The 24629-nt window shown below is 42.9% G+C and overlaps 1 protein-coding gene and 1 long non-coding RNA gene across 2 annotated transcripts; both read left to right on the top strand.

The window, feature by feature from the left end:
* The first annotated feature begins 4315 nt into the window (after positions 1–4315).
* Positions 4316–5140, top strand: LOC143697067 (uncharacterized). Its single transcript, XR_013186163.1, has 3 exons — positions 4316–4481; positions 4605–4673; positions 4982–5140. It is a non-coding gene; the product is annotated as an uncharacterized LOC143697067 (long non-coding RNA).
* Positions 5141–6183: 1043 nt separating this feature from the next.
* LOC143697066 (uncharacterized) lies at positions 6184–6938 on the top strand. Its single transcript, XM_077194004.1, has 2 exons — positions 6184–6500; positions 6618–6938. Exons 1-2 carry the CDS (start codon positions 6211–6213, stop codon positions 6838–6840), a joined length of 513 nt encoding a protein of 170 aa, XP_077050119.1. The 5' UTR covers positions 6184–6210; the 3' UTR covers positions 6841–6938.
* The last annotated feature ends 17691 nt before the right edge of the window (positions 6939–24629 follow it).

The following is a 24629-nucleotide window of genomic DNA, read 5'->3' as shown; positions in this document are numbered from 1 at the left end:
AAGATGCTCACCACTCCCATTATCGTAAACCAAATCAGATCTGAGGACTGGTTTGTCACGATAGATCTGAAGGACGCATGCTTCCACGTCTCCATCCTTCCCTCTCACAGGAAGTTCCTGAGGTTGGCATTTGGGGGCAAAGCGTATCAGTATCGGGTTCTTCCATTTGGCCTAGTACTCTCCCCTCGCACATTCACTAAGTGCATGGATGCAGCTCTGGCCCCGCTGAGGCTCCAGGGCATCCGTGTGCTAAACTACATCGACGAATGGCTCATTCTGGCCCAGTCTCGTGATCTGGCAGTTCGGCACCGAGATGTCATCCTTGGCCATATTCAGAGCTTTTGGTTGAGACTCAACACGAAAAAGAGCCTGTTGGCACCAGCCTGATACGTGATACCCTTCGGCCTCCTGCACATGAGGGCCCTACAGTGGTGGTTGAAAACCAAGGGGTTTTCTCTGAGGGGAAATCCATTCAGCATAATAAGGGTTATGCACAGATGCCTTCATTCCCTATCAACGTGGAAGAAACCTTGGTTTCTGTCCCAAGGGCCTGTGTTGGGAGCATTATGTCTCCAGAAATTTATTTCGACAGACACATCCCTCACGGGCTGGGGCGCGGTCACGGACTGCCGCTTTACAAGAGGTCTGTGGCAGGACCAGAATTCTTCCTGGCACATAAACTGCCTAGAGATGTTGGCGGTCTTCTGGGCTCTGAGGAGCTTCCTCCCAGACCTCAAAGGTCACCAAATTCTTGTGAGGACAGACAAAATGTCAGTGGTGTCCTATTTAAACCATCAAGGGGGTCTGAGATCGCGCCCTCTATGCAGACTGGCGCATCAGAGTCTCCTCTTGTTCCAAGGGAAAATTATGTCTCTCAGAGCAATATATGTCCCAGGGGACCAGAACTGAGGATCAGACATCCTGTCGAGGCAGGGGCTGAGGCCCCGGGGAATGGAGAATTCACACCAATGTGGTGGAGTTGATATGCGAGAGGTTTAGTCCAGTGGAAGTGGATCTGTTTGCGTCTTGAGAGACGACACACTGTCCACTGTGGTTCTCCCTCACATGCCATGGTACAGACGTGGCCGAGACTGCGTCTGTGCGCATTTACCCCGATCGCTCTGCTCCTGGGAGTTCTAGAGAGGGTCCGTCGCGACGGGTATAGCCTACTGTTAGCAGCCCCATTGTGGCCGACCCGAGTATGGTTCTCAGGTATAATATCGCTCCTGGACGGCCCTCCATGGGAGATCCCAATCAGGAAGGACCTGCTGATACAGGCAGAGGGCTCAATATTCCACCCTCGCCCAGAGCTGTGGAAGCTTTGGGTCTGGCCCCTGTGGGGGCATAGTACCTAGAGGCTGGCCTGTCGGCTGGAGTAGTAGAGACCATACTCAGCTCTAGAGCTCACTCTACGAGGAAGTTGTATGGCCTAAAATGGAAAGTTTTCACCGTTTGGTGTAGAGAGCATTAGGTGGACCCAGTTAACTGCCCGATGGCTTCAGTGCTGGAGTTCCTCCAAGATCGCTTCTCTGCTGGTTTTACCCCATCCAAACTCAAGATGTATGTGGCTGCCATTGCGCCTTTCCACACTCCTCTCAGTGATGCGCCTCTGGGAAGACATCATCTGGTCGTACGTTTCCTTCGTGGTGTTTGGAGGATGAGACCTGCAACTCAGACCAGAGTTTCCACTTGGGACCTGGCAGTGGTTCTCGAAGGGTTGGTTGAGGCCCCCTTCAAACCACTTGAGTTGGCTGAGGCTAAGAACCTGTCTCTTAAGTTGGTCTTTCTCCTTGCCAATACTTCTTTTAAGTGAGTAGGAGATTTCCAGGTGCTCTCCATATCTCCTCAGTGCCTGGAGTTTGCTCCTGGGAGAGTTAAGGCCATCTTGCATCCTAGACCAGGCTGCATGCCGAAGGTGCCGTCTAATTTGGCGAGGTCGATGGTTCAACAGGCATTTCATCCCCCACCTCATGTGACGGCGGAGGAGGGTAGTCTTCATCTGCTCTACCCTGTTAGAGCACTTGAAATATATGTTCAGAGATATTCTCAGTGGAGAAAGGCGGACCAGTTGCTGGTGTGTTTCGGGTCGCCCAGGAAGGGACTTCCCGCATCCAAGCAGACCATCATTAACTGGATTGTTCAGGCTATTTCCCTGGCCTATCAGGTGCGCAGTTTGCCTTCACCTTTGGCTGTGAGGGCTCACTCTACCAGAGGCATAGCGTCCTCTAGAGCCCTCCTTTCAGGGGTACCAATTCATGAGATATGTAATGCGGCTGGCTGGGCCACTCCGCACACATTCATAAGATTTTATAGTCTGGTCCTCCCATCGACACCTGGTGCACGAGTGCTCTTTTCCTAGTTTTGCCTGAGACAGTTTCACACTGGGATAGGCAGGTGTCATTGTAGCATAGTGGGTACTCGTTCCCCAAAGTGTCATATCGATGCAGTTCAAGTTTCCTCGTTACGACTGTAACCCTTGTTCCCTGAGAAAGGGAACGAGAACTGCGTCCCTCTGCCACGCCTCCTCCTGCCTGGGAGCTACTTGCTTCCTCACGAAGCTAACGCTATTGTGTGACAGCATCCCTTTGTAGCCTTCGGGTGTGGCTTCACACTCTACATCATCACGCAACACCAATAGGATTGGACTAGTTTCATTCATACTTCAGAAGCATTACGCTTAGGGGTGGTTCCCCAAAGTGTCATATCGATGCAGTTCTCATTCCCTTTCTCAGGGGACAAAGATTACAGTCATAACCCGAGACGTTTTGTTCATACCTTTGTGCACCATGTTTTTCCATTGTTTTTCTATGATAACGTGCTTAACTGTTATGCTTGCGTCGTTTGCAGCATCTTGTACATGACATGGCGTACTAAAAAAGTGGTGCTCAAGATAAAAGTTATGCATCATCTTTTCCCGCATTCCACTGCCCAGGTCTTTCATTTTTAAAAGCAAAAATGTGTTCTATGTAAATGGCCCCCCTACAGTGGTGAAATTACAAACATTCTGAGACATGAAATTAAATGAATAACTGGAAATTTTAATTACATGTAATAATCATTTTCACATTAAAAGTTTTGTGTAGAATTTTTCACACCTTCCTTGCCCCTCCCTGATGAGCTGCCAGTAATAGCGAATTAATTGTCTGTGAAAAGTTCATATTTGATTGCACTTTTTGCACTAAATCTAGGTACATTGTGCCTACATTGAGCACTCTTAATGCAAACTTGCTTTAAGGATATTGTGCTTCATATTATTATATTACCCTCTGACCCGTGGGGTCTTTAGCAATACTGCTAAAGTGTTTACAATTTAGTGATTAATTAGAAACGCATATCCTGTATAAACACAATCTCGGGAATATATATATATATATATATATATATATATATATATATATATATACAGTCGCTGTCGGGCGGAAACCTCGTATGTCCAAATTTGGTCAATTTCATATTTTTTCACAAATCGATGCTATTGGTCAGTCTCCATGTGGGTCTGTTATTTTTTACAAATTATTAACCAATCGAAAGTGTTGAAAATAGCTTGTGAGCAAATCTCGTAACTCCATTGGACACTTCAACTGTCTGAGAAACCTCGTAACTCCACCCCTTCTTCACTTGGCGCCACCGCGCTCGGAGCTTTGCGGCATTTTTCTCCTCAAGATTGGAAGTCACAATCCTCGTTGAGCAACACATCCTCCCAGGTAAATGTCCTTATTCATGATTTAGTTATATAAATTATATAATAACAGTTTCTATATTATATATAACAGTTTTATCTCGATCGAAGTAATGGTAGTGCTAGTTTAGTGTAATGTATCATTTCTGAGGATGCTAGATTTTTCTTTCTGCTATGTCTTGCATTGGACGGTAAGTTAGCTAAGTTAACTTATCATGTTGATTGAAATCTTCCATGGTTTTGTTTCTGACGAGGAAATTTAATTTAAACTGCAAAAATTGCCTGTGGTTGACTTAGTTAGCCGCTATGTAACGTTATTGGTTTTGTCATCATGTTAGGTGAGATAGGCAGCTAACGTGATTTTCCCAGGGCTTAAATAAAAATCTTTCGACCCCCGCTAACGCTAGTTCTGGCACTCATCTGAGGAACAACATAATTATTTAATGTACTATGTCAGTATTGTAGCTTACAATGTCTAGGCATTCCGTCATGTTCAACAAGTAGCTACCTTTTACGTCATGTTCATCACTTTAAGCAAGCTAGCTGGCTTCTTGCCTTGTTATCATACGTAAACAAGCCGTATAACTTAGTGAAACGATCATTTGACCTGTATTTATTTTATTTTTTGCAGCAACCATGTCTGTGTCCTTAAAGGAACTCTGTCAGATGGCCAATGTGCCATATGATCAGGCAAGGGCCCTAATAGACAGTGAGAGCTCTGATGGAGAGAGTTTAACGTTAGAGAAAGAGGAAGCAACAGTGGTGGAGGATACAGTGGTGGAGTATACAGTGGTGCATGCTGGTAGAGTGAATTTCTGAGAGATAATCATGATTTCACATGCCAAAATGAATGAGTTTTAATGCAGATGTATTTCACAGAAATAGAAAAAAAAAATCACACTAATTGTACGATGTGTTTGAAAAGATTTCTCTGTTGGTCTGGAGGAAGAGGAGGCCTCACTGCTGCCTCCAGAGCAGGTGCAGTTTGACACGGGTAGGTTTGATACTTTTCTACATTTTGCTTTTCTGCTTTCTGCTATACTATATGGATTTCACAACAGTAAATAAAAAAAATGACTCTAATTGTACCATGTGTTTGAAAAGATTTCTCTGGTGGTTTGGAGGAAGAGGAGGCCTCACTGCTGATTCCAGAGAAGGTACAGTTTGACACGGGTAGGTTTGATGTGTTTCTACATTTTCTCATTAAATTGGATAAGGTCCTTCTGCTATAGCCCTCACTCTTGACAGTTTATAAAGATGTAACTCATTCATGCATGTTTGGTTTGTGTGTGTATTTTGAAGTTTTCCATAGCTGAGGCGATGAGGACTCGGATGCAGAGCAGTCATGCTCAGATACTGAGGAAGACGCACCTCCAAGGAAAAGACTGAGAGCTGAGAACACCTGGAAGAAAGTCATCAACAAGAAAAGAAGAATGGTTGGAAAGTCGTACATTGGAAAACAGAAGCAGAAGGAAACAATGAGGGAGCCAAGGGCTATGGGGCCTAGATGTTCATCAGCAGCATGTGCCAGGTCAGGTAAACATCACTGCAGTGCAATCGGCGAGCCTGAGAGGAATACGATTTTCAATGACTTTTGGCAACATGTGACCGGGGAGGAGAAGAGAGTGTATGTGGGTGGTCTAATTGATGTGGTCCCCGTGCAAAGGAGAAGGGGGGCTGAAAATTCCCGAAGATCAAATTCGCTGTTGTTTTTTTTACGGGTCAGCGGGCAGAGAAGACGCGTCTGCAAAAGTATGTTTTTGTCTACCCTAGGAATAGGCGAATGGTCTGCTCTTAACTGGGCAAAGGTGGGACACACGCAAGCAGAGACAGAGGGACAAACACACAGCAATGCACGTCGTTCAGTGGCAGGCCATGAATTCATCTGCAGTTTTTTGCACGACCTCCCAAAGGTGCCCTCACACTATTGCAGATCCACAACATCCAAACAGTATCTGGAACCTGTGTTTCAATCGATGGCTGATCTGTATGCAGTGTATTGTCGTGCTGCTGCAGAGAAGAATGTAACACCTTTGTGAAGGCAAGTGTTCACAAATGAGTTCAAGCGTCTCAACCTAGGCCTTTACCACCCAAAAAAGGACCAGTGCAACATCTTTTGTGCTTTCAAGACCGGCAACTTACCTGATGACGAGTGGCAGCACAATCTCCTTCAAAAAGAAGAGGCCCGCGCCGAAAAGTTGTCAGACAAAAGCAAGGCCAGCAACAACACTATGGTCTTATGTATGGACTTACAAGCCCTCCTTTTGTGCCCAAAGCTAAAAGCCTCTGCCTTGTGTTACAAAACAAAGCTTGCTGTTCACAATTGTACCATGTACAACATGCTGACACACAGTGCCACATGTTATGTCTGGCATGAAGGCGAGGGATCCCTGTCTGCCAGTGAGTTTGTTTCATGCATTGTCGACTACCTCTCTGCACACAATGAGCCTGACACATTTATTCTGTGGAGTGACGGCTGCGGGTATCAGAACCGGTTAGCAGTTCTAAGCAATGCACTTCTTCTGTTCTCCATGAAGAATAACAAAGTCGTCATTCAGAAGTACCTTGAGAAAGGGCATACTCCGATGGAATGCGACTCCGTTCACAGCGTCATCGAGAGGCATCTGAGGGACCAGGATGTTTATCTCCCAGCAGAGTATGTTAACCTGATGAAGAGGGCCCGTGTAAAGCCTCATCCATATGAAGTCAAGTACATCGACCACACCTTCTTCCAGGACTTCACCAAGCTGAGGCTCTGCAAGTCTCTGCGCCCTGGAGGAAGACCTGATGACCCAACTATCCATGATATCAGAGCCATCAGGTAATTACCAATGCAAATCTTATGTCTTAGCAATATACTCATGACATTATGATGTTGCATATTGTTTTATGAAATCTTACAGTGATTATGTTGTTGTGTTATATTTTGTGCTATTAGGTACAACAACAATGGAACGATGGACTTCAAAATCAACCACTCTGATGACTGGCATTCACATCCAAGTCACCAACTCCGAAACTCCACCTCAGACAGCCACACAGTCACCCCGCTCTATTCAGACCGCCTGAAGATCAAAGAGCTGAAATTCAAACACCTCCAAGACCTGAAGGAAGTCATCCCAAAGGACTTCCACAGCTTGTACGACAATTTACTTCACTAGCTTAATATAGGATGCAGTATTAAAGGAGAACTCCTGTGCAAAATGAACCTGGGGTGTAATAACACACTGATACCGAGTCAACGGTTCTCTGGGATTTGTTTTCATGATAATCGAATGTAAAGAGTTCTATCTCTAAAAACTGTTTAGATTATAATGCTAGTATATGTTGGCATATAATAAGTAAAAAGAAATCGCTAATTAATACCACTAACAATGCTCAAAATAGCCCTACACTAACACGGTAGCATAATGAGGGTCCAAACCGAAGCACTGAGAACTTTGTAAGTGTACAGACAGTTTAATAATAATATACTTTATAAAGACAGTACCATCGCGGAGCCATCTTTGGGAAACAGCCTCGACCAGTCGAACAGCTAACGCCGTGCTAAGTGAGCTGAACTTTGAGATTCCAAGTCACAGTTCAGCTCGTAGCACGGCGTTCGTGGTTCGACTGGTCGAGACTGTTTTCCAAAGATGGCTCCGGGATGTTACTGTCTTTATAAAGTATATTATTATTAAACTGTCTGTAAACTGAAATGTACGATTGAAATGTATAGAAAGCCCACGTCCGGTATTTTTTTTTTTTGGCGCAAAAGTATAACGTAGTGTCAATAAAATCATTAATTTTATTATTTATCATGTTATTTTGACCCATTTTTATGGCTATGACTACTTTGACGCTCTTTTACTCATAATTAGATTCTGCGACATTAGCCGGGGGTTCACAGGCGGGGTCACATTTATGTTATTTCTTATTTTTATTGATCCGAAATGTTTTTATACATTTTCTTATATCTTATTGTGATGTTCTGTACATTGCAGCTTTAAAATGTTAAAACCCCGCCCCCTCCCCAATCCCACACACGATTCGACTATAGGGAAGACTTGACGATTCTGATTCGACTATGAAAATCCTTAGTCGCGGACACCCCTAGTTAGTACCAATAATTTAATTATTAATGGTCCAGTGGCAGAACTTTTGCCAAGCGTGTCAGAGGTTCTGGGTTCTAATCCGCACTCGCATTGTTTTTTTCCTCATTAAAACCGATTATGTTTATCAGTGGTTGTATATCAAGCAGGGACACATTTGAGTGCATTTTATTTTGTGATTTCATCGGAACGAATGAACGAGTCTCCAAAACGGATTAAAGCGCGCGTCCGTGTGAAGACTGCGGTGTGCACGAGTCACAAGAGAACACTATCTGTACCACTGATTGCAGAGTCAACGAGCACTTTGATCCCTGGATTTCAAAAACAAATTTCAGCGTGCTAGATCACCTCTTATTTAACAAACGAACAAAATGCATGTTCTGCAAGTTAACTGGAGATATTATATTTATTTGTATTGGTACATCCGTGCCGCGCGATGTTTCAAAAGTGGTGGCGACAATATCAACATTAGCAAAAAGTGGTGGGGACATGTCCCACCCGTAAATTACGCCCCTGTTGGGAACATAACCTGGTCTAAGATAAAGGAATGCTTTATCCATGCCAGGCGCAAATTCCAAGCATGAGGGTGCAACTGACAAAGCCTGAAGATCTCCTATTCTTTTAAGATTCTTTCAAATCTAGCTGGCACCTCCTTCAAGGGCTCAAAGGGAGCCTTCGAAAGGCCTTGAAGGACATTTGCCAGATCCCATGTCGGAACCCTGGTCCGAGCAGCAGGCCTCAGCCTCAAAGTGCCACAGAGGAAACAATATACAAGGGGTCTTTACCCAAAGACATTCTACCCAAAGGAATGTGGTAAGCACCTATGGCAACCACATAAATCTTTAAAGTGGATAGACCTGCAGTGAACCGCTCCTGCAGGAACTCCAGCACTGTACCAACCGGGCAGTTAACTGGGTCCAGCTGACGGTCACTACACCATGAAGTGAACACTCTCCACTTCAGGGCATAAAGTTTCCTCGTGGTGGGAGCTCTGGATTGTAGAATGGTCTCTGCAACCTCGGTTGAGAGACCTGACCCTATGAGCTGGGCCCCATCAGAGGCCAAGCCAACAGATTCCACAGTTCGGGTTGAGGGTGAAAGATAGAGCCCTCTGCTTGGGACAGAAGGTCTCTCCTGACGGGAAGCTTCAGAGGAGGCCAGTCGAGGAGAGACACTAGATCGGGGAACCAAACTCTGCCCGGCCACCGCGTGGCTATAAGGAGTACATGGTCCCTGCAAACTCTCTCCAGAACTCCCGAGAGCAGAGTGATCGGGGAAAAAAACATACAATCGTAACCTCGGCCAAGTCTGTACCATCGCATCCAGTCTGAAAGGAGCTGGATGCGTGAGGGAGAACTAGAGTGGACAGTGAGAAGGTTCTCGAGACACAAACAAATCCACTTGTGCCTGGCCGAACACCCTCCATATCTGCTCCACCACTTCGGGGTGAAGCCTCCATTCCCCGGGCCTCGGCCCCTGTCTCAACAGGATGTCTGCTCCTATATTCTGGGCCCCAGGGATGTAAGCTGCTCTGAGTGACAGCAGCTTCCCCTGAGACCACAGGAGGATTTGGTGCACCAGTTTGCATAGCGGACACGAACGCAAGCCCCCCTGATGATTTATATAGGCGACCACCGATGTGTTGTCTGTGCGGACCAACACATGGTGGGCCCTGAGGTCTGGGAGGAAATTCTTGAGGGCAACAAATACAGCCAACATCTCAAGGCGATTGATGTGCTAGGAGAGATGATGGTCCCCCCATAGACCCCGAGTCGAGCGTCCTTCTAGGATCGCTACCCAGCCCGCGAGGGAGGCATCTGTCGTTAGCATCCTGCGATGACAAGAAGCTCCCAACACAGGGCCCTGGGACAGGAACCAAGATTTCTTCCACATAACCAGGGCATGTAGGCATCGCCGCGTAACCCTGATCATGTGAAAGGGGTTGCCCCTCGGGGAAAACACTTTGGTCCTGAGCCACCACTGCAGGCCAAAACGTATCACATTGGACGCTGCTGCCATCAAACACTTGACAATTACTGACTGGCCTAGTTTCATTCTTTTCACAGCTGACAGGATGGACTCATAGAATCCCAAACCACACCCAGAAAAGTGGTCCTCTGTAGTGGAGAAAGCACACTCTTCTTGCCGTTTAGCCATAACCCCAGCTCTTTCATGTGAGCGAGGATGACATCTCGATCCCGAAAACGCCAACTGATGCGACTGAGCTAGAATCAACCAATCGTCGATGTAGTTCATGATGCGAATACCCTGCAGATGCAGTGGCGCCAGAAAGTCATCTACACATTTCGTGAAAGTGCAGGGTGATACTGCTATGTTCTATGGACCCTTTCTCCAACAGGGTTTTCACTTCTTGTTCCATTACCAGAACCTGCTCGGGGCCGACCACAGTGAATAGGACCCCCATAACCTGGACGGGCAAGACCCGAACTGTACTTGATATCCCCTTTCTATGGTCAGCAGGACCCAACAAGAAATATTTGGCAATAGCTTCCACACCGTCAAAAATTCTACTAGAGGTACCAGCCTCTCGAAACTGGCTTCTGGATTTTGTTGTTGTGAAGCAGTCAGTCCGTCGCTCTGTAACGGCGAACCGGCAGGGAATGACTGATCTGACTGCTCTGGGACCCTCCTCAGAGGGGGCGGGTATCCCAGGACCACTACGCTCCGGTTGGACCCTGAGATATGTGCTCGCCGGAGACCGCTGCACCCTGAGGTGGCAGGGTTAACATAACTGTCCCCTGAGGGCACCGAAGGGAGATGGACACTGTAAAATTAGGTGTTAACTGCTCTGCTTCAAGGGGAACTGCCCTCAATGGCCTGCGCCCTTGGGCGTCAGGACCTTTTCCCCGCAGCCTTCTTGGAAATAATGACGATCCTCAGATCCTTCTTACCACTTGAAGGCTGTGGTTGAGCGCGCTTTACGTATACCCAGTATTTATGTGGGGGAGCACGGGAAGCCATGCTCTGTTTTTGTATGGCACAGTGTGAGGAACTGTCTTTAGATGTTTGGGGCTGCTTCCGCTCAGCAGCATGAGTACGGCGGGGGAGGAGTTTCTGGAATGCAGCCGCTTGCTTAACTGATTCTTGGAACCTTTCGACAACTGAGTTTACAGCGTTGCCGATGAGGCCAGAGGGTGAAATAGGAGGATCCATTAAAAATAAATTAATCTTTCTAATTAATATTGCTCAAATTCAACCAGAGATGTCTCTCAGTAGCCACCAGGGCTGCCATAAACCGGCCGATAGTTTTAGCCGTCTTCTTTGCGTCCCTGAGAGACAGATCTGTGGCCCAACACAGTTCGCAAACCGCTTCCGGGCCAGTACCCCCGCCCTCATCAAGATCTCCTAACAGTTCAGCCTGGTAAGCCTGCAGCAGTGACATGGTATGAAGGCACGCTGCAGCCTGACCAGCCGCTGAATAAGCCTTACCCACCGAAGCTGATGTTACTCTAACTGGCTTGGTGGGTAATACCGGGGCCTTGAGGGATGATGCTGATTCAGGGGAGAGATAGCTCACGATCGTTTCTTCCACCTTTGCCATCTCCCCATAACCGTGCTCTTTATAGTTTGAAATAGAGGAATAGTGAGAAGTTTGTGGACTATAAACTCTATAGGAAACTGGTTTCTACCATGATCTAGACACCTCAGTGTGGAGATCAGGGAAAAACTAAAGGCCCCGGCGTTGAGGTTGCAACCGAGAGGGCAGGAAACGTTCGTCTAGTTTGCTTTTAGAACGAACGTCCTACTTATCGATGCTTAATCTTTCGACCGCTCTCTTTACAACCTCAACGAGCTCCTCAAAAGCATGAGACTAAGATGGCGAGTCCTCAGTATCTCCTGCTTAAAACACTAACAACATCTAATTCCTCAAAACTAGATAGCTGTAGTGTCTGTGCCTCAATCGGGGCAGAAGTAACCGCAGCGCGTGCTTCCAAACCCTGAGAGAAGTCACTGGATCTGTCAGGTGAAGGCAGAGATAAGGCTGGGCCCGTCTCTAACCCCGCTGACAAATCCTTTTGTGAACCCCAAGTCTGAAGCCTTTGCTGTGCCTCAGCAGCAACGGGACCTGAGCCTTGGGGAACGCGAGCCTGTGCATCCTCGCTAAAGAATGCCAGCGGGATCGGAGTGTCCGGAATGGAAGCACATTTACCACATGATGCTAGCACATCACAGTGCTCACAGCCAGCGCCCTTCAAGCACCAACCGTGCTTGCTCCTCACCCAAATAAACAACACACAAAACATGTGTGTCCCCACCCGTTAAATAACTTTGATTCTGAACTGCTGCTGCTTACTTGCCATAACTGAATATATATATATATATATATATATATATATATATATATATATACAGACAACACCAAATAGACAAGAACAGTTTCACATAGAGCACTTGTGAAGACAGAAGCTAGTGCTGCTTTTTTGGGCAGGCTTTATAGTTTCCTGGTTTTTGACGTCACCTGCCTCTGACATTCCATCACACCATTGGACTGATTTTACATGTGCTTCAAAACATCATCACGCAAAGCGTTCCCTTTGCGTCAACTGACGCAGCGCGAGTTCCCTTGAAAGGGAACCCATTACTCAGGCTGCAATCCTGGCACTTGAATCAGCTCTTTAAAATGGCAAAAGCGCACTCGTCTACACGGCACGTCTGGATCTGTGCCTGGACTGGTTATAATGTTTTTCTCCATCATTTGCTCATCAGCAGAATTACTGCTGCCATGATCAATAGAAAATGTGCACAAACATCTCTTTTAAACATAATTTTGTTTAGACTGATTTCCATTGGTGGAGTTACACCATTGCTAATTGGGAAAATAGCTTGTGAAGGCAAAATCTACAGTGAAACAGAAATGTGATTTGTTAATTAGACTGCAATGCTTTCTGCATCCAAAAGTGCAGTGAAACTGTTTATTGAATTTGCCCCTGATATTTTTTCTTTTCTTTTTTTTCCGTCAGATATTTGTGTTAAACTTAATTGCATTGTTTTCAGCTTTGTTTTTTTCTGATCTTGTACTTCATGGTTTAGATAAATAGTGATCAATGATCTGCCATTTTTACATGTACAAGAAGATGCTTTACAGACGCTACAGACCAATGACAGCATTTCAATCTCCTATATATTATATATTATTTTAATTACACCAAAATGTTTATACAGCTTTTTTCCACATGTCTGTATTAGTATACATCTATATACATTTCATAATAAACAATTCAGTCAAAATTTAAAAAGTCTAAGTTTGCTCATTTATGGCATTTATTATAATGAACAGGAGTGAACAATTTTGGACAGAGAACATACATTAATATGAAAATATTTTGTCTCATGCACCTTGTGAGTTTAGCATCGCAGCGAAATGGACATGAGTAAGACAACACATCTTTTGATGCTTACTGTAAGTCACTATGGAAACCACAGTAGATACACCTGATATTAACTACACGTTGTCATTAGTTTTGTGTAGTATCCTAGTACCCAATATAATTGCAGCAATATATACAAGTAACATTAGTGGAAACATGCTTTTGTCTCTGACTTATTTCAAAAGAACAGCATTTATCTGAAAAATAATCTTTTGTAACATTAAACACTACCATTCAAAATTTTGGGGTCAGTAAGCATTTTTTTTTTTTTTTTGGGGGGGGGGGGGGGATAAATTAAATGGATCATTACTTTTATTCATCAAGGAGGAATTAAATTGATAAAAAGTGACAGTAAAGACATTTATAATGTTACAAAAGATTCTATTTAAAATAAATGCTATGTTATGGGGAATGCTATGTTCATAAAATAATAAAAAAAAAAGGTACACAACTGTTTTCAACATTGATAATAATCATAAATGTTTCTTGAGCATCACATCATCACATTATACTGATTTCTGAAGGATCATGTGACACTGAAGACTGGAGTTATGATGCTGAAAATTCAGCTTTGATCACAGGAATAAATTACGCTTTTTACTATATATTCACATAGAAAACAGCTGTTTTCCATTGAAATAATATTTCACAATATTACTGGGTTTGTTTTGTATTTTTAATCAAATAAATACAGCCTTGGTGAGCATAAGTGACTTCTTTTAAAAACATTAAAAATCTTACTGACCCCAAACTTTTGAACGGCAGTGTATATATGTATATGTACTTTGTAAATATATAAACGAACACCTAGTTTGTTGTTCCTTGTATATAGGCATGTGTAGGGCTGCATAAAATAATAACAATAGCCTAGATAGCAGGCAGCCTATAAATCGTTAAAAATTAACACTTCAGTAACACTACACTAGACAAACATATATTGTTTATCATATGTTACTTCAAATATTTCTATTCGTTATGAAATTAGATGAGTTTGGCGTGAAGCCTAATGTGTGGCGTGTTTTGCTTTTCAAACACACAGCGTGACTCAGACCCAAACTCAGCGCGTGCAGCGATCGAGCCGCTCCAAACTATGAAACATTATTGTTACATTATACATCTAAGTTTGAGCAGATATCCACAAACACAGTATTTAACAGTAAACACAGGTCTAAACATTAAAATATTCACCATTTTAGAATAAACACTCATACTAGCATACTTGTATCTCATTTCATAACATTTTAGGCTGGCACCAGTTTAGTAGCTACAATGTAAAGTTTATGCAACAATAAAACACTTACTATTATGTCTCTTACCTTAAAACTTGTTCTCATAATCAAAACGTCTTCTTCTGAGGTAAATCCAAGGTAAATCCACAGCACAAACAGTCTTCCAAACTGATGAAAAGCAGAGAAATACTGGAGTCGCTGATTCTTTGTTTCGAGCTGATGAGGGCGTTAACAGCTCTGCGTCCTTCACGTGGATCATTTGAATGAGAACAGCTCGTGTGCGTGGGGTCAAATTAAAGTTAATGAGCTCGGGCTGGAGAAATTGTACATGTCGTTGCTTTCATACGGATTTCTTAAACCGAGAATATCTGTTTTTGATATGATTTACTTAATTTAAAGAAGGAGACTTCAAGCTTTGTAAAGACATTACTTTCATGTGTGGGTGGCAAGTATTGGCTGAGTTACAGATCATTTTCTGTCGCGTTTCAGAATAAACTTCACATTGAGAGAGAAGACAGAACGTGCATCATGTTTTTTTTCCTTTATTTTACGAAAAACACAACTTTTTGATTTTATTATTAGTGTACACAAAAAAATAAGACATTAAACAGTTTTTAATGATGTTGCCTGTATGACAAAAGTCGACGGAGTTATTTGAGTTTCTTTTGCACTGATCAGAAAAAAAGTGAGACTATCACGCCGGCACGATAGCCGACTCCAGGGGGTTAAGACTGTGCTTGAGAGACTGAGGCGCGTGTCGATTTGTGACTGTTTCACTTACGTGGAAGTCGTCCTGTAGAGTGTTTTGTGTGCAGGTGCTGGCGTCTGAGAACAAACACAGGGTAGTGATAATAACCAAACATTGTATGGCTGTGCAGTGACGAGCAAGTTGAAGTGTTGTGACGACGACGCAGAGCAATCACGGGCGCAGCTGTTGGAGATGAATGAATCAGCGATTGTTCGGAGACGAGGCAACAGCGAGTGGTAAGCACGACGGCGATTATCAGAGCAATAACGGGCATAGTTGTGGGAGACGAGTGAATCAGCGTTTGTCCAGAGACAAGGCAACAGCGCGTGGTGAGCACGACTGCGACTAGCAAAGCAATAACGGGCGCAGCTGTGGGAGACGAGTGAGTCAGCGTGCGTTTGGAGTCGAGTATATCAGGGGGTGGTGAGACGGCGACACAGAGTTTTCACAACACGGGAAACTGACTAGAGTGGGTAGTGGGAATTGCTACCCGGTCATATCGTGAGTACAACCCCAATAATTGATGTTTGATGCTCGTCTGATGAAGATTGCTGTGACCATTTTGCATCGAATTCATAACTAATAAAAACTAAGAACTAATTGCCAGTGTACTAGCCATACCTCTTGGTTTTCCTTTGTAGTGATGTGATTTATTTGGGTTGTAGTGTGTAATGATTGGTATGGGTATTTGTGTGCACAATTGAGTGGTAATAGGCTAACGTTAGCTTTTATTTGCATTAGAATAGAGATACTGGTAGTTGTTTCTTCTTTCCTTTCCAGTAAACTACTGTCTGGATCTGTGGAAATCTATGTGCGGTGGGACCAACCCTGGACATTTATTCATTGACCATAAGGACATCATAACAGACTGTGCTAAGGACTGCGGCTTTTTTTGACAATGTGTTTTAATAATTAGATAATGTTGATTTTATGGTAATAAATGATTTTGTAATTCAATCTACTACTGTTTGAGTGTCAATAGTGTCCAGCCCTCAGTGAGAATCATTTAATTGGGTGAATTTGGGTCCTGGGTTTCAGTAAATAACCTAGGTGGCGTAGTCGGCTACTTTTATTTAATTGGGTTCAATACCAATAGTATTGTTCAGAGGAACACAGACGTGAATCGTGACAAGAGTCAAGACGCATTAACTGGGAAAATGTGTTTAATTATCATAATGTCAGTAAATTGAAAAAAATTGTCATGCTCCCAAACTAGGCTTAATTTTCTCTATCCAAAATGTAATTGGTTGTTTTCATTAATCAATTGCTTAATTGCCAATTTCTTTCATTTTGATTCTGAAGTTAAATTTGACCTGGACATGTTTTTGTGAGACTCAGCCTTGTTTTTCTCTCAGAAGTTCATACTCTCATCGCGTTCAGCTCTCTTTACTAACAGATGGCCTCCTTAAGATCCAAAATGGATCTTCTGCGGTGGTTATTTCCATCCTGCTCACATCAACAAGGTCAAAGCAATTAATTTCCCCCCTCACTAATACACATTGGAGCATATTGTTCAAAATGCTAATACAAATGTTCAAGAACACATTGCAAAATGCAATATAACTATGAAAATCAAGTGCCCTACAATATCTTTGCTCAGAAAAGTAGAGATAGTTTGGGGAATAAAGGAATAGACAAATACTCAAATGAATCAAATACTGTTTAATAAAAAGGTTTACATGAACGCAGCTATTCCACTTATTGTCTAGCAATGCATACCACCCCCAATTATATGCACATTAATCACAGAAAATCACAGCATTTCAATTTTAGACACCATGCAGACGTGAGCCAATGTACAATAATGATCATCAAGTTGAAATAGTGCATCATTTTCATTTAAATCAACTTGTATGAGTTACCCACAAATTAAGCATTGACCTCTACCAAAAACTCAAGTCATGTAGGCGATGTTGAACTTTTAATGGTTGTTCAAAGCATTAATAGTGGAAAAAATGCAAGGCATATGTAATTAATAAACAGAATATACATTCTGCATTCTACAAAACCATGTAAGTACACATTGGATTAAATATTACCAAGTTCCTATCACCAATTGTGCAATCAATGTCAAGGTTATTGATTAAATTCCAAGACGAGCAGTTACTTTTAAAATGTGTAACCTGAATGCAATTTACTATAAGATGTTATGGATAAAAGTGTCTGCTGTATGCATAAATGTAAATGTTTATCAAACATTTCCCAACAGTGCTCAAGCCTTGCAGCAATTATCTAATGATGGTTATGTTTACACTTATGATTGCAGACTTAATTTCAGTTTTCACCTTTCACCTAGGACCAAGCATATTTTGGCTCATGTTTATTATGATGGACAGTGAGTGTCAGTGTGCTTTTGAACAGAAAACCTTGAGCCACCGAATAGAGAGGATTTTCTGTAAATTAAACCTCAAAACCAAAGTTTTGACAGAAATGATTTAGAAGACCAAACTGAATATTTAACAGCTCAATAAAACCTTTCTGCGGTGACATGTCTGATTCATCAAAGTGTTTCAAGGGTTGAGTGACATTTGCCAGAGCTCCATTTAACATCATAAAGCGTCTCGCTTTAATGTCGCTCTCATTTTCCTATCTCATATATTCTCTCTCTCTCTCTCTCTCTCTCTCTCTCTCTCTCTCTCTCTCTCTCTCTCTCTCTCTCTCTCTCTCTCTCTCTCTCTCTCTCTCTCTCTACAACTTCCTGTCTCGACATTTGTGATGCAATCTTAAATGCTTCAGTGTAATTTGCCCCTCATTTATTTTGTCTCTTTTTTTTGGTATGCATGTGTACAGTTACAAAAAAGACCCTGTAAAAAAATAAGTGAGATGCTTTGGATAAATGAGTCTAATCAGAAGAAATTATCTGCAAATGCTAATGACATACAGAGTTAATGAATGGTACTTTATTTAAGACCTTGAGTAACTTGATTCATTTTACTACATCAGAGGACCAATCTCATTTAACTCAAATTGGTTATTCTTTTAAACAATGTTAAAATGTCATATATGTGTCTCTGGTGCCAAGATACACTGGCATTTACACTGGAGATTATTCGCTAGGGCGATGGGTTTAGCGAATCAAGATGATCAACAGATATGACCAATGATATTTCCTACACCAGTTCATTTTACTGTTTTGTACTAACTATAAGGCTAGCGCCACTATGATTGTTACTAACCCTCTTCAAATCTCCAACTCTCAAATTCGGTCCACCAAATTCAAATTCAAGATATATCTAGAAACCAGAATATCAGGATGGGCTCATTTGACATGTAGCAGTAAGAAACCACCTTGCAACCACTCAGAACTCTCTAGCATCTGGATAAAAAACATAATCATAACAAAATTTAAAAAAATCACTCCAGTCATCCTGGTTCTCTTTCTTGGAATGCCTCAGAGCGATCACCTCCCATGGTCCTGCTTCCTCTTCTTTGCAGGGCACCACTACTGCCACCATTCTCATTAGGCAAAGGGTTGAATATCGTTTGAAGTTTAAAGGGGTCATATAATGGTACATGCACTTTTACAAGTTGATTGTACTGAAATGTGTGTTGGCAGTGCCTGTACACAACCATCATATAGTGATAAAAATCCATCCAGTGTTTTTGTTTTAATCTCCTTATATGTTTTCCTCTGCCTCAAATTGAGCCGTTCGATTTTGTGACATCAGTAAATCGGACGCCCCTCCCACGATTGTTAATTGACAGCAGCGTTTCAACACAGACCCGCCCTGAGCGAGCTGTCATTGTAGTCTGCTATTGTTGATACACTGGAGCAGAATGGCGTCTAAGCGATTGTGGTGTTCTGTTCTTGGCTGTAATAAGGAACACAGCAGTCATTTTGGTGTTCCTAAATTCGAACTGCTGAGAAGCAGTGGCTGAGTTTTATTTTTGAAGGGAATATTCCAAACGATCAACGTAAATGCTTTTATGTTTGCGCTAATCATTTCTTACCAGACTGCTTTCTAAATGAGGGTCAGTGTAAATCTGGTTTTGCTAAGAAGCTGGTCCTGAAAACAGAATCGGTACCAACCATTCGTGAGTGTAACATTAACCTTTAAATATTAATCTTTGCAAATCGCTTGCACGTCATGATGAATGCGGCTAATGTTTACACTCAGGGTATATTACGGCATGTTTTCCATGTAATGTTACTACGTTCTCAATATAATTCATAATCCCACGTTTGTAATGAACAACGCGTTATGGTTAATGTGTTATTAAAAACTGTGTACGCAGGTGTACATTACGTGACATCACGTTAACCAACCATTCAGAAACGTCCTGTTTGAGCCTTAATTGTCAAACTTCTTCGGGGCCGTCATCTTGTTCCGGGTCCGACTCCGGTTCAAATTGGTATGGTTGCACAGATGTGTCCTCAGATACTCCCGCTGACATTCTTGTTCCAAAATATACCCTCAACTGTTGTCAAGGCAACACTCCACGTGCGGTTGTGTCAAAACCAAAAAGCCCCACAGAACAGAGGGGCGGAGTGAGCAAAGCTCATTATCATTTAAAGGCTTATGCACTGAAACTGAGTGCTGAAAACAGAGCTGTTTTTGACCTGGTAAAATTTGTGTTTTCTTATAATACTAATCAGAATTTTTAATACAAGTATATTACAAAGTTTTCATTTCATCACCCTAAAGATTCATATTAACTTGTACAAAAATGTCATTATATGACCCCTTTAACAATTTCCATTCCAATTCTGCTTATCGATTGTGTTTCTTATTGATTCATAATTTCGATTCCAATAGGGTAAAAAAAAAAGTAGATATCATTCACATTTATTCTAAGTAAATTATTTCTTATTGCAAACCATTTCACTGTAGCTGAATACCGTGCACAAAAATCTACAGTACTGACAGCCCACGGCAGAGTAGATGAAGGGAAGAGACCAGATGGCGGGGAGACTGACAGTAGCTGGGGAATGACCGACGGAGACCCAGCGGCAGGATCTGGAGTATTTTGAACAGCAAACACAGCGCCCTGTAATGGCGCACCAGCAGGGAACAAGTGGTTTGACTGCTCTGTGACCCTCCTCAGAGGGAGCGAGCGTCCCTTGGGAAAGAACTCGCTGGGACCGTCTACGCCCCGGCATGAAGGCGGGGTTGGCAGAACAGGCCCCTGAGGGCACCATGGGAGAAAAGGCACCGTATAAGGGGTGAACACCTTTCTCCCACGGTGGGGACCACCCTCAGTATCCGGCCAGAGATGGGGACTCGAGTTTGAGACTCGGACTCGAGTGCGACTTAAGTCGCACACACGGTGACTTCAGACTCCACTTGAGACTCGTCCTCGAAAGACTTTAGACTCGACTCGGACTCGAGCTGCGGGACTCGTGAACAATGTTTATTTTTAGGAAACGTCAGATGAGCTCGCTGTTATTCCCCTCCCTCCGTTCCGTATAACCTGCCTACGTAACACATACTACGTATTGGCTCCGCGCGGCCACACATGAGAGGACAAAAACAAACATGTCGACTGCACTGGCCGCTGCTGTGCCATTCATCGTAAGCTTTGCAGACATCCCGAGTCTCCCGCATATTGATAGCGGTGTAAAGGTTTGAAATATTGAGAAGTGCAATGGCTTACACTAATAAATATCTAACATTATTCCAAGCAATTAGTTCCATTTGCAGTGTCCATTGTAAGCTCAGCTACACAGTTCAATAAATCCACTTCAGAAACGTTGTTGAAATAAAAGATGAAAATCTCCGGTTTTTATTCCTTGGTTTCCGATTTACAAAAGAAAATGTGAGCTGAATAATAGAATTACTTTGATTGCTAATAAAATAAAAGATTCTTAATGGAAATAGCTATAAGTTAACAGTTAGCAGGTAAGAAAACCGTTCGCTTCCACAGCTCTCAATATCTGAGTCACATAATAATAATCAATTGAAAGGGAACCCTGATTACCATCACCCACCTATTAAAATGCAGAATAAACATATTTTTTCCACATTATTCTTATATCTGTTTTACAGAGGACAAGTTATAGAAAAAACCTGGAACCTAAAAATTGACTGGTATACGGTATACTGAATCTAAAAATATATATATTAAAAAAAACATTTTACTGGAGTCCTCTACATACATATCATAAAATATTATTAAAAACATTTTTTTTTTTCAGATTCCCCCGCCATTTGATTCTTAAACTCCAAACAATGTAATGATGTAGGAGAAAAATATTTTTTTTTATATGGGTCTCAGGATGATAAGAAGTTAAAAACAAAATCTACTTCATGTGTCCTTGCTGAATAAAACAAACAAAGAAAGAAAAAATCTTACTGACCCCAAACTTTTGAATGGTAGTATATGTGGAAAATGAACTCCTACAAAAGTTTAAAAAGTTATAATTTGTTATGTACTGCATTAAAGTGTAAATTGCAGGTTAACCACCACAATCAATTAATGTGTTAATTAAAGTGCTCAATATATATATATATATATATATATATATATATATATATATATATATATATATATTTAACAATTTCTGTCTTAAAATGCGTTAAAATAACATTTATTGGGGTTTCTTCAAAGGTAGCATGTTTTTTACCGTAACTGGGTGATGACGTCATAACAAGGAGTAGCAACCCGTACTCTGCTAGATTCCTACTGTTTGTGGTTTGACTATGGAGAACGACTGGGAGACTGAAGAGGTGGGAAACCATCAAATTCTTGATGGACCACAGCCCTACAATTTTGAACCAGTCAGGCGTGAGAGAGAGGGGAGGAAATTGTCAGAAATCATGGCCCTTAAAGAGTTATTAATGCTTGGTGTGAGGAAAATTAGTGGAGGGTTGGCCATGTTTCCTGGTGAGTAGCTAGAGCTAGCCTAGGTTAGCCTGGTGCTAGCCCGGATAACATTAGGAAACAAGCTAAAGTCTTTTCAAAATCTTGCCGTCATGTAGAATAGCAAGAAGGGACAACAACTGAAGACATTATTTACTTACATGGTGTTAGTGGTCCTAATCAGAGCTGTAGAGATGCACACACTGCACAGGCACAATGGCGCTTTTGCTGGCATCTGTTGACAGAACGCGATATTGCCTGTGCTAAAACGCAACTAATTAACAATGCTCATTGTCAGAAAGAAAAAAATAGATCGATGTCCCTATCGCTGTGTTTGACAGGTGTTTGTGTGGGCTATGCCACCCAATGGAATCAGCAGTGGAGAGTATGTGCTGTCGTGAGGTGAACGCGTTTTGGAGTTTAGTGGAGCAGCTCGACCCGCGACCGGCAAATCTGACGTGCCTTACGCAGCATCCTGGTTTTGACGTATGCTGCCTGAACCCATTTGTTTTGCGCATAGCTTACTCTCATTTCAGGCAGGATCACGATCCTCTTGAAGCCAGCACACACGAGTATGTTTACAATTCAGTAATTTAATTAATCACTTCTGAATCTAAAAACCGTTTCTACTAAAATCAGCTCGCTTCGTAGCCACAAACTTCACCCAGGCACGAATCAGCCGTTTGTCCTTGGGGAACTTGTGGAGCCTCTCTCCCGTATTAGAAGTATTTGTACATCCCGCACAAACACAATAGTTCACCATTTTTGTTACTTGCCGTTAGACTAACGGTAACTCTAGGCTTGTTATGACGTCACGCCCAGCCTAGTGGAAGGGAGAGGGAGTGCTTAAAACCACTGTAAAACGTACCAACTTGTCATATTATATTCGGCATTTTGGTATAAAAAACATAAAAAAAACAATGGTGGGCTGTTCTTATCTTTATGTTTAATAAGCACATTGCATTATCTTCGTGAAAAATTTAACCTGCAATTTACACTTTAAGTAAAATTATTCAACCAAGCCCACATGAATCTCTTTCTTCGGAATAGACATTACCTGCTCTTATAAAGAGCTTGTGTATCACACATTTTAGCTAACGAGATTACAGTGTTATCAGCTACAAATAAGAGTGCAATTCTAAGTTGTAACACTTGCCATGTTTAAATCCATTCTGCTGAATAATGCAGATTTTTGAAAAGTGAATTAGCAGAATTATGGTGTTGGCACTTTTAGCCTGGTTGAAGCAATGCGGTTGATAGGCAGTCCCTCCAGGATTTCGCGGGCCTTTTTTGTGATCGTTGCGGCCTAAAATGCCTGATGTTGCGGCCACTTTTCTAAAAGTGATGCGATGCGATGAAAGTTGCGATGTTCCCTTTCAAGGGAACTCGAGCTGCGTCAAACGCTGTGGGAACGCCACTGGGTTGTGCGTCATGAAGCACGTATGGAATCAGCCCAATGGAGAGATGGAACGTCATAGGCGGGTGACGTCATCGACCAGGAAACTATAAAGCACCCCATAAACACAAGCGCAACAGCTTTCTGTGCCTTCAGTCGCGCTATATGTGAATCTGTCCCTGTGTGAATATTGTCTGTCTTTACATTCTCTGCACCACACAAACAATTTATATATATATATATATATATATATATATATATATATATATATATATTAAGAGAGATATGGCGAACGAACAGCAGTTTAGGAAGTGTGTCCCTCCCTGCTCGCGTTATTTTATGAGTGGGGATACACACGTTCTTTGTGTTGTTTGTTTGGGAGTGCAGCATGCCCAGTCAGCTCTCGAGGGAGCTGATTGTGAGCATTGCGAGCGTCTGCCATTAAGGACGCTCCGCTCCCGCCGGGCGCTCTTCGAGGAGAGCGGTTCGGTGCGCGCTCCCCGCGGTTCGGGTCCCGCTCTTGCCGAGGCAGAGCAACGACGCGTACCGTGGGGATCGCAGATGGATCTCTCAGCGGGGTTAGAGACGGGCTCTGCCTTATCTCTCCCTTCACCTGTGAGGTCCAGTGCCTCAGTCCCGTGTTCGGAAGCACGCGCTGCGGTTTCTTCCGCTCGGGGTGAGGCACCAGTGAGGGAGATGTGGAGGATTCGCCACCTTACACTCCCGAAAGTGATGAGCTAGTGGAGGTATTAACAAGAGCTGTAGAAAAACTCAGCATTGTATGGCCAGTGACTAGACAGGAGTCTGTTTCTAAATCAAAATTAGATGAGCGATTTTTGCTGTCACGAGTGCAACCTCCACGCCGGTGCTTGCCGTTTTTTCCCGATCTCCACACTGAGGTGTCGAAATCGTGGAAAAAAAACGGTTTCATATAGAGTGTTTAGTCCCCAGACTTCAACATATTCTAATATTGTGGGGGCAAAATCATATGGTTATTCGGCTATGCCTCGCGTGGAAGAGACGCTTGCGAGTTTTCTCTCCCTCGAGGCTGCGTCATCTGTTAAGGCACCGGCATTACCCACCAAGCCTCTTAGAATTTCGGTTTTTGTGGGTAAAGTGTATTCGGTGGCGGGTCAGGCTGCGTCATGTCTGCATACTATGTCTATTATGCAAGCATACCAGGCTGACCTGCTGAGGGACGTGAGTGAGAGTGAAGAGGTCAGTGCTGATGTGTTTAGCGAACTGGGTCAGGCTGCTGATTTATCCCTGCGTGCAACCAGAGAGTTGGCCAAGCT

The sequence above is a fragment of the Siphateles boraxobius genome, unplaced genomic scaffold, assembly GCF_051911475.1.
Source record: "Siphateles boraxobius isolate OS27281-9 unplaced genomic scaffold, OSU_SipBor_1 31, whole genome shotgun sequence".
In the NCBI taxonomy this organism is placed as follows: Eukaryota; Metazoa; Chordata; class Actinopteri; order Cypriniformes; family Leuciscidae; genus Siphateles; species Siphateles boraxobius.
This window is presented reverse-complemented; position numbering and strand designations above follow the sequence as displayed.

Excerpts from the sequence above, each read along its gene's own strand:
- LOC143697066 (XM_077194004.1), top strand. The coding sequence starts at position 6,211 with ATGAAGAATAACAAAGTCGTCATTCAGAAGTACCTTGAGAAAGGGCAT. Across the intron at positions 6,501-6,617 it reads CATGATATCAGAGCCATCAG|GTACAACAACAATGGAACGA; the intron begins GTAATTACCAAT and ends TTGTGCTATTAG.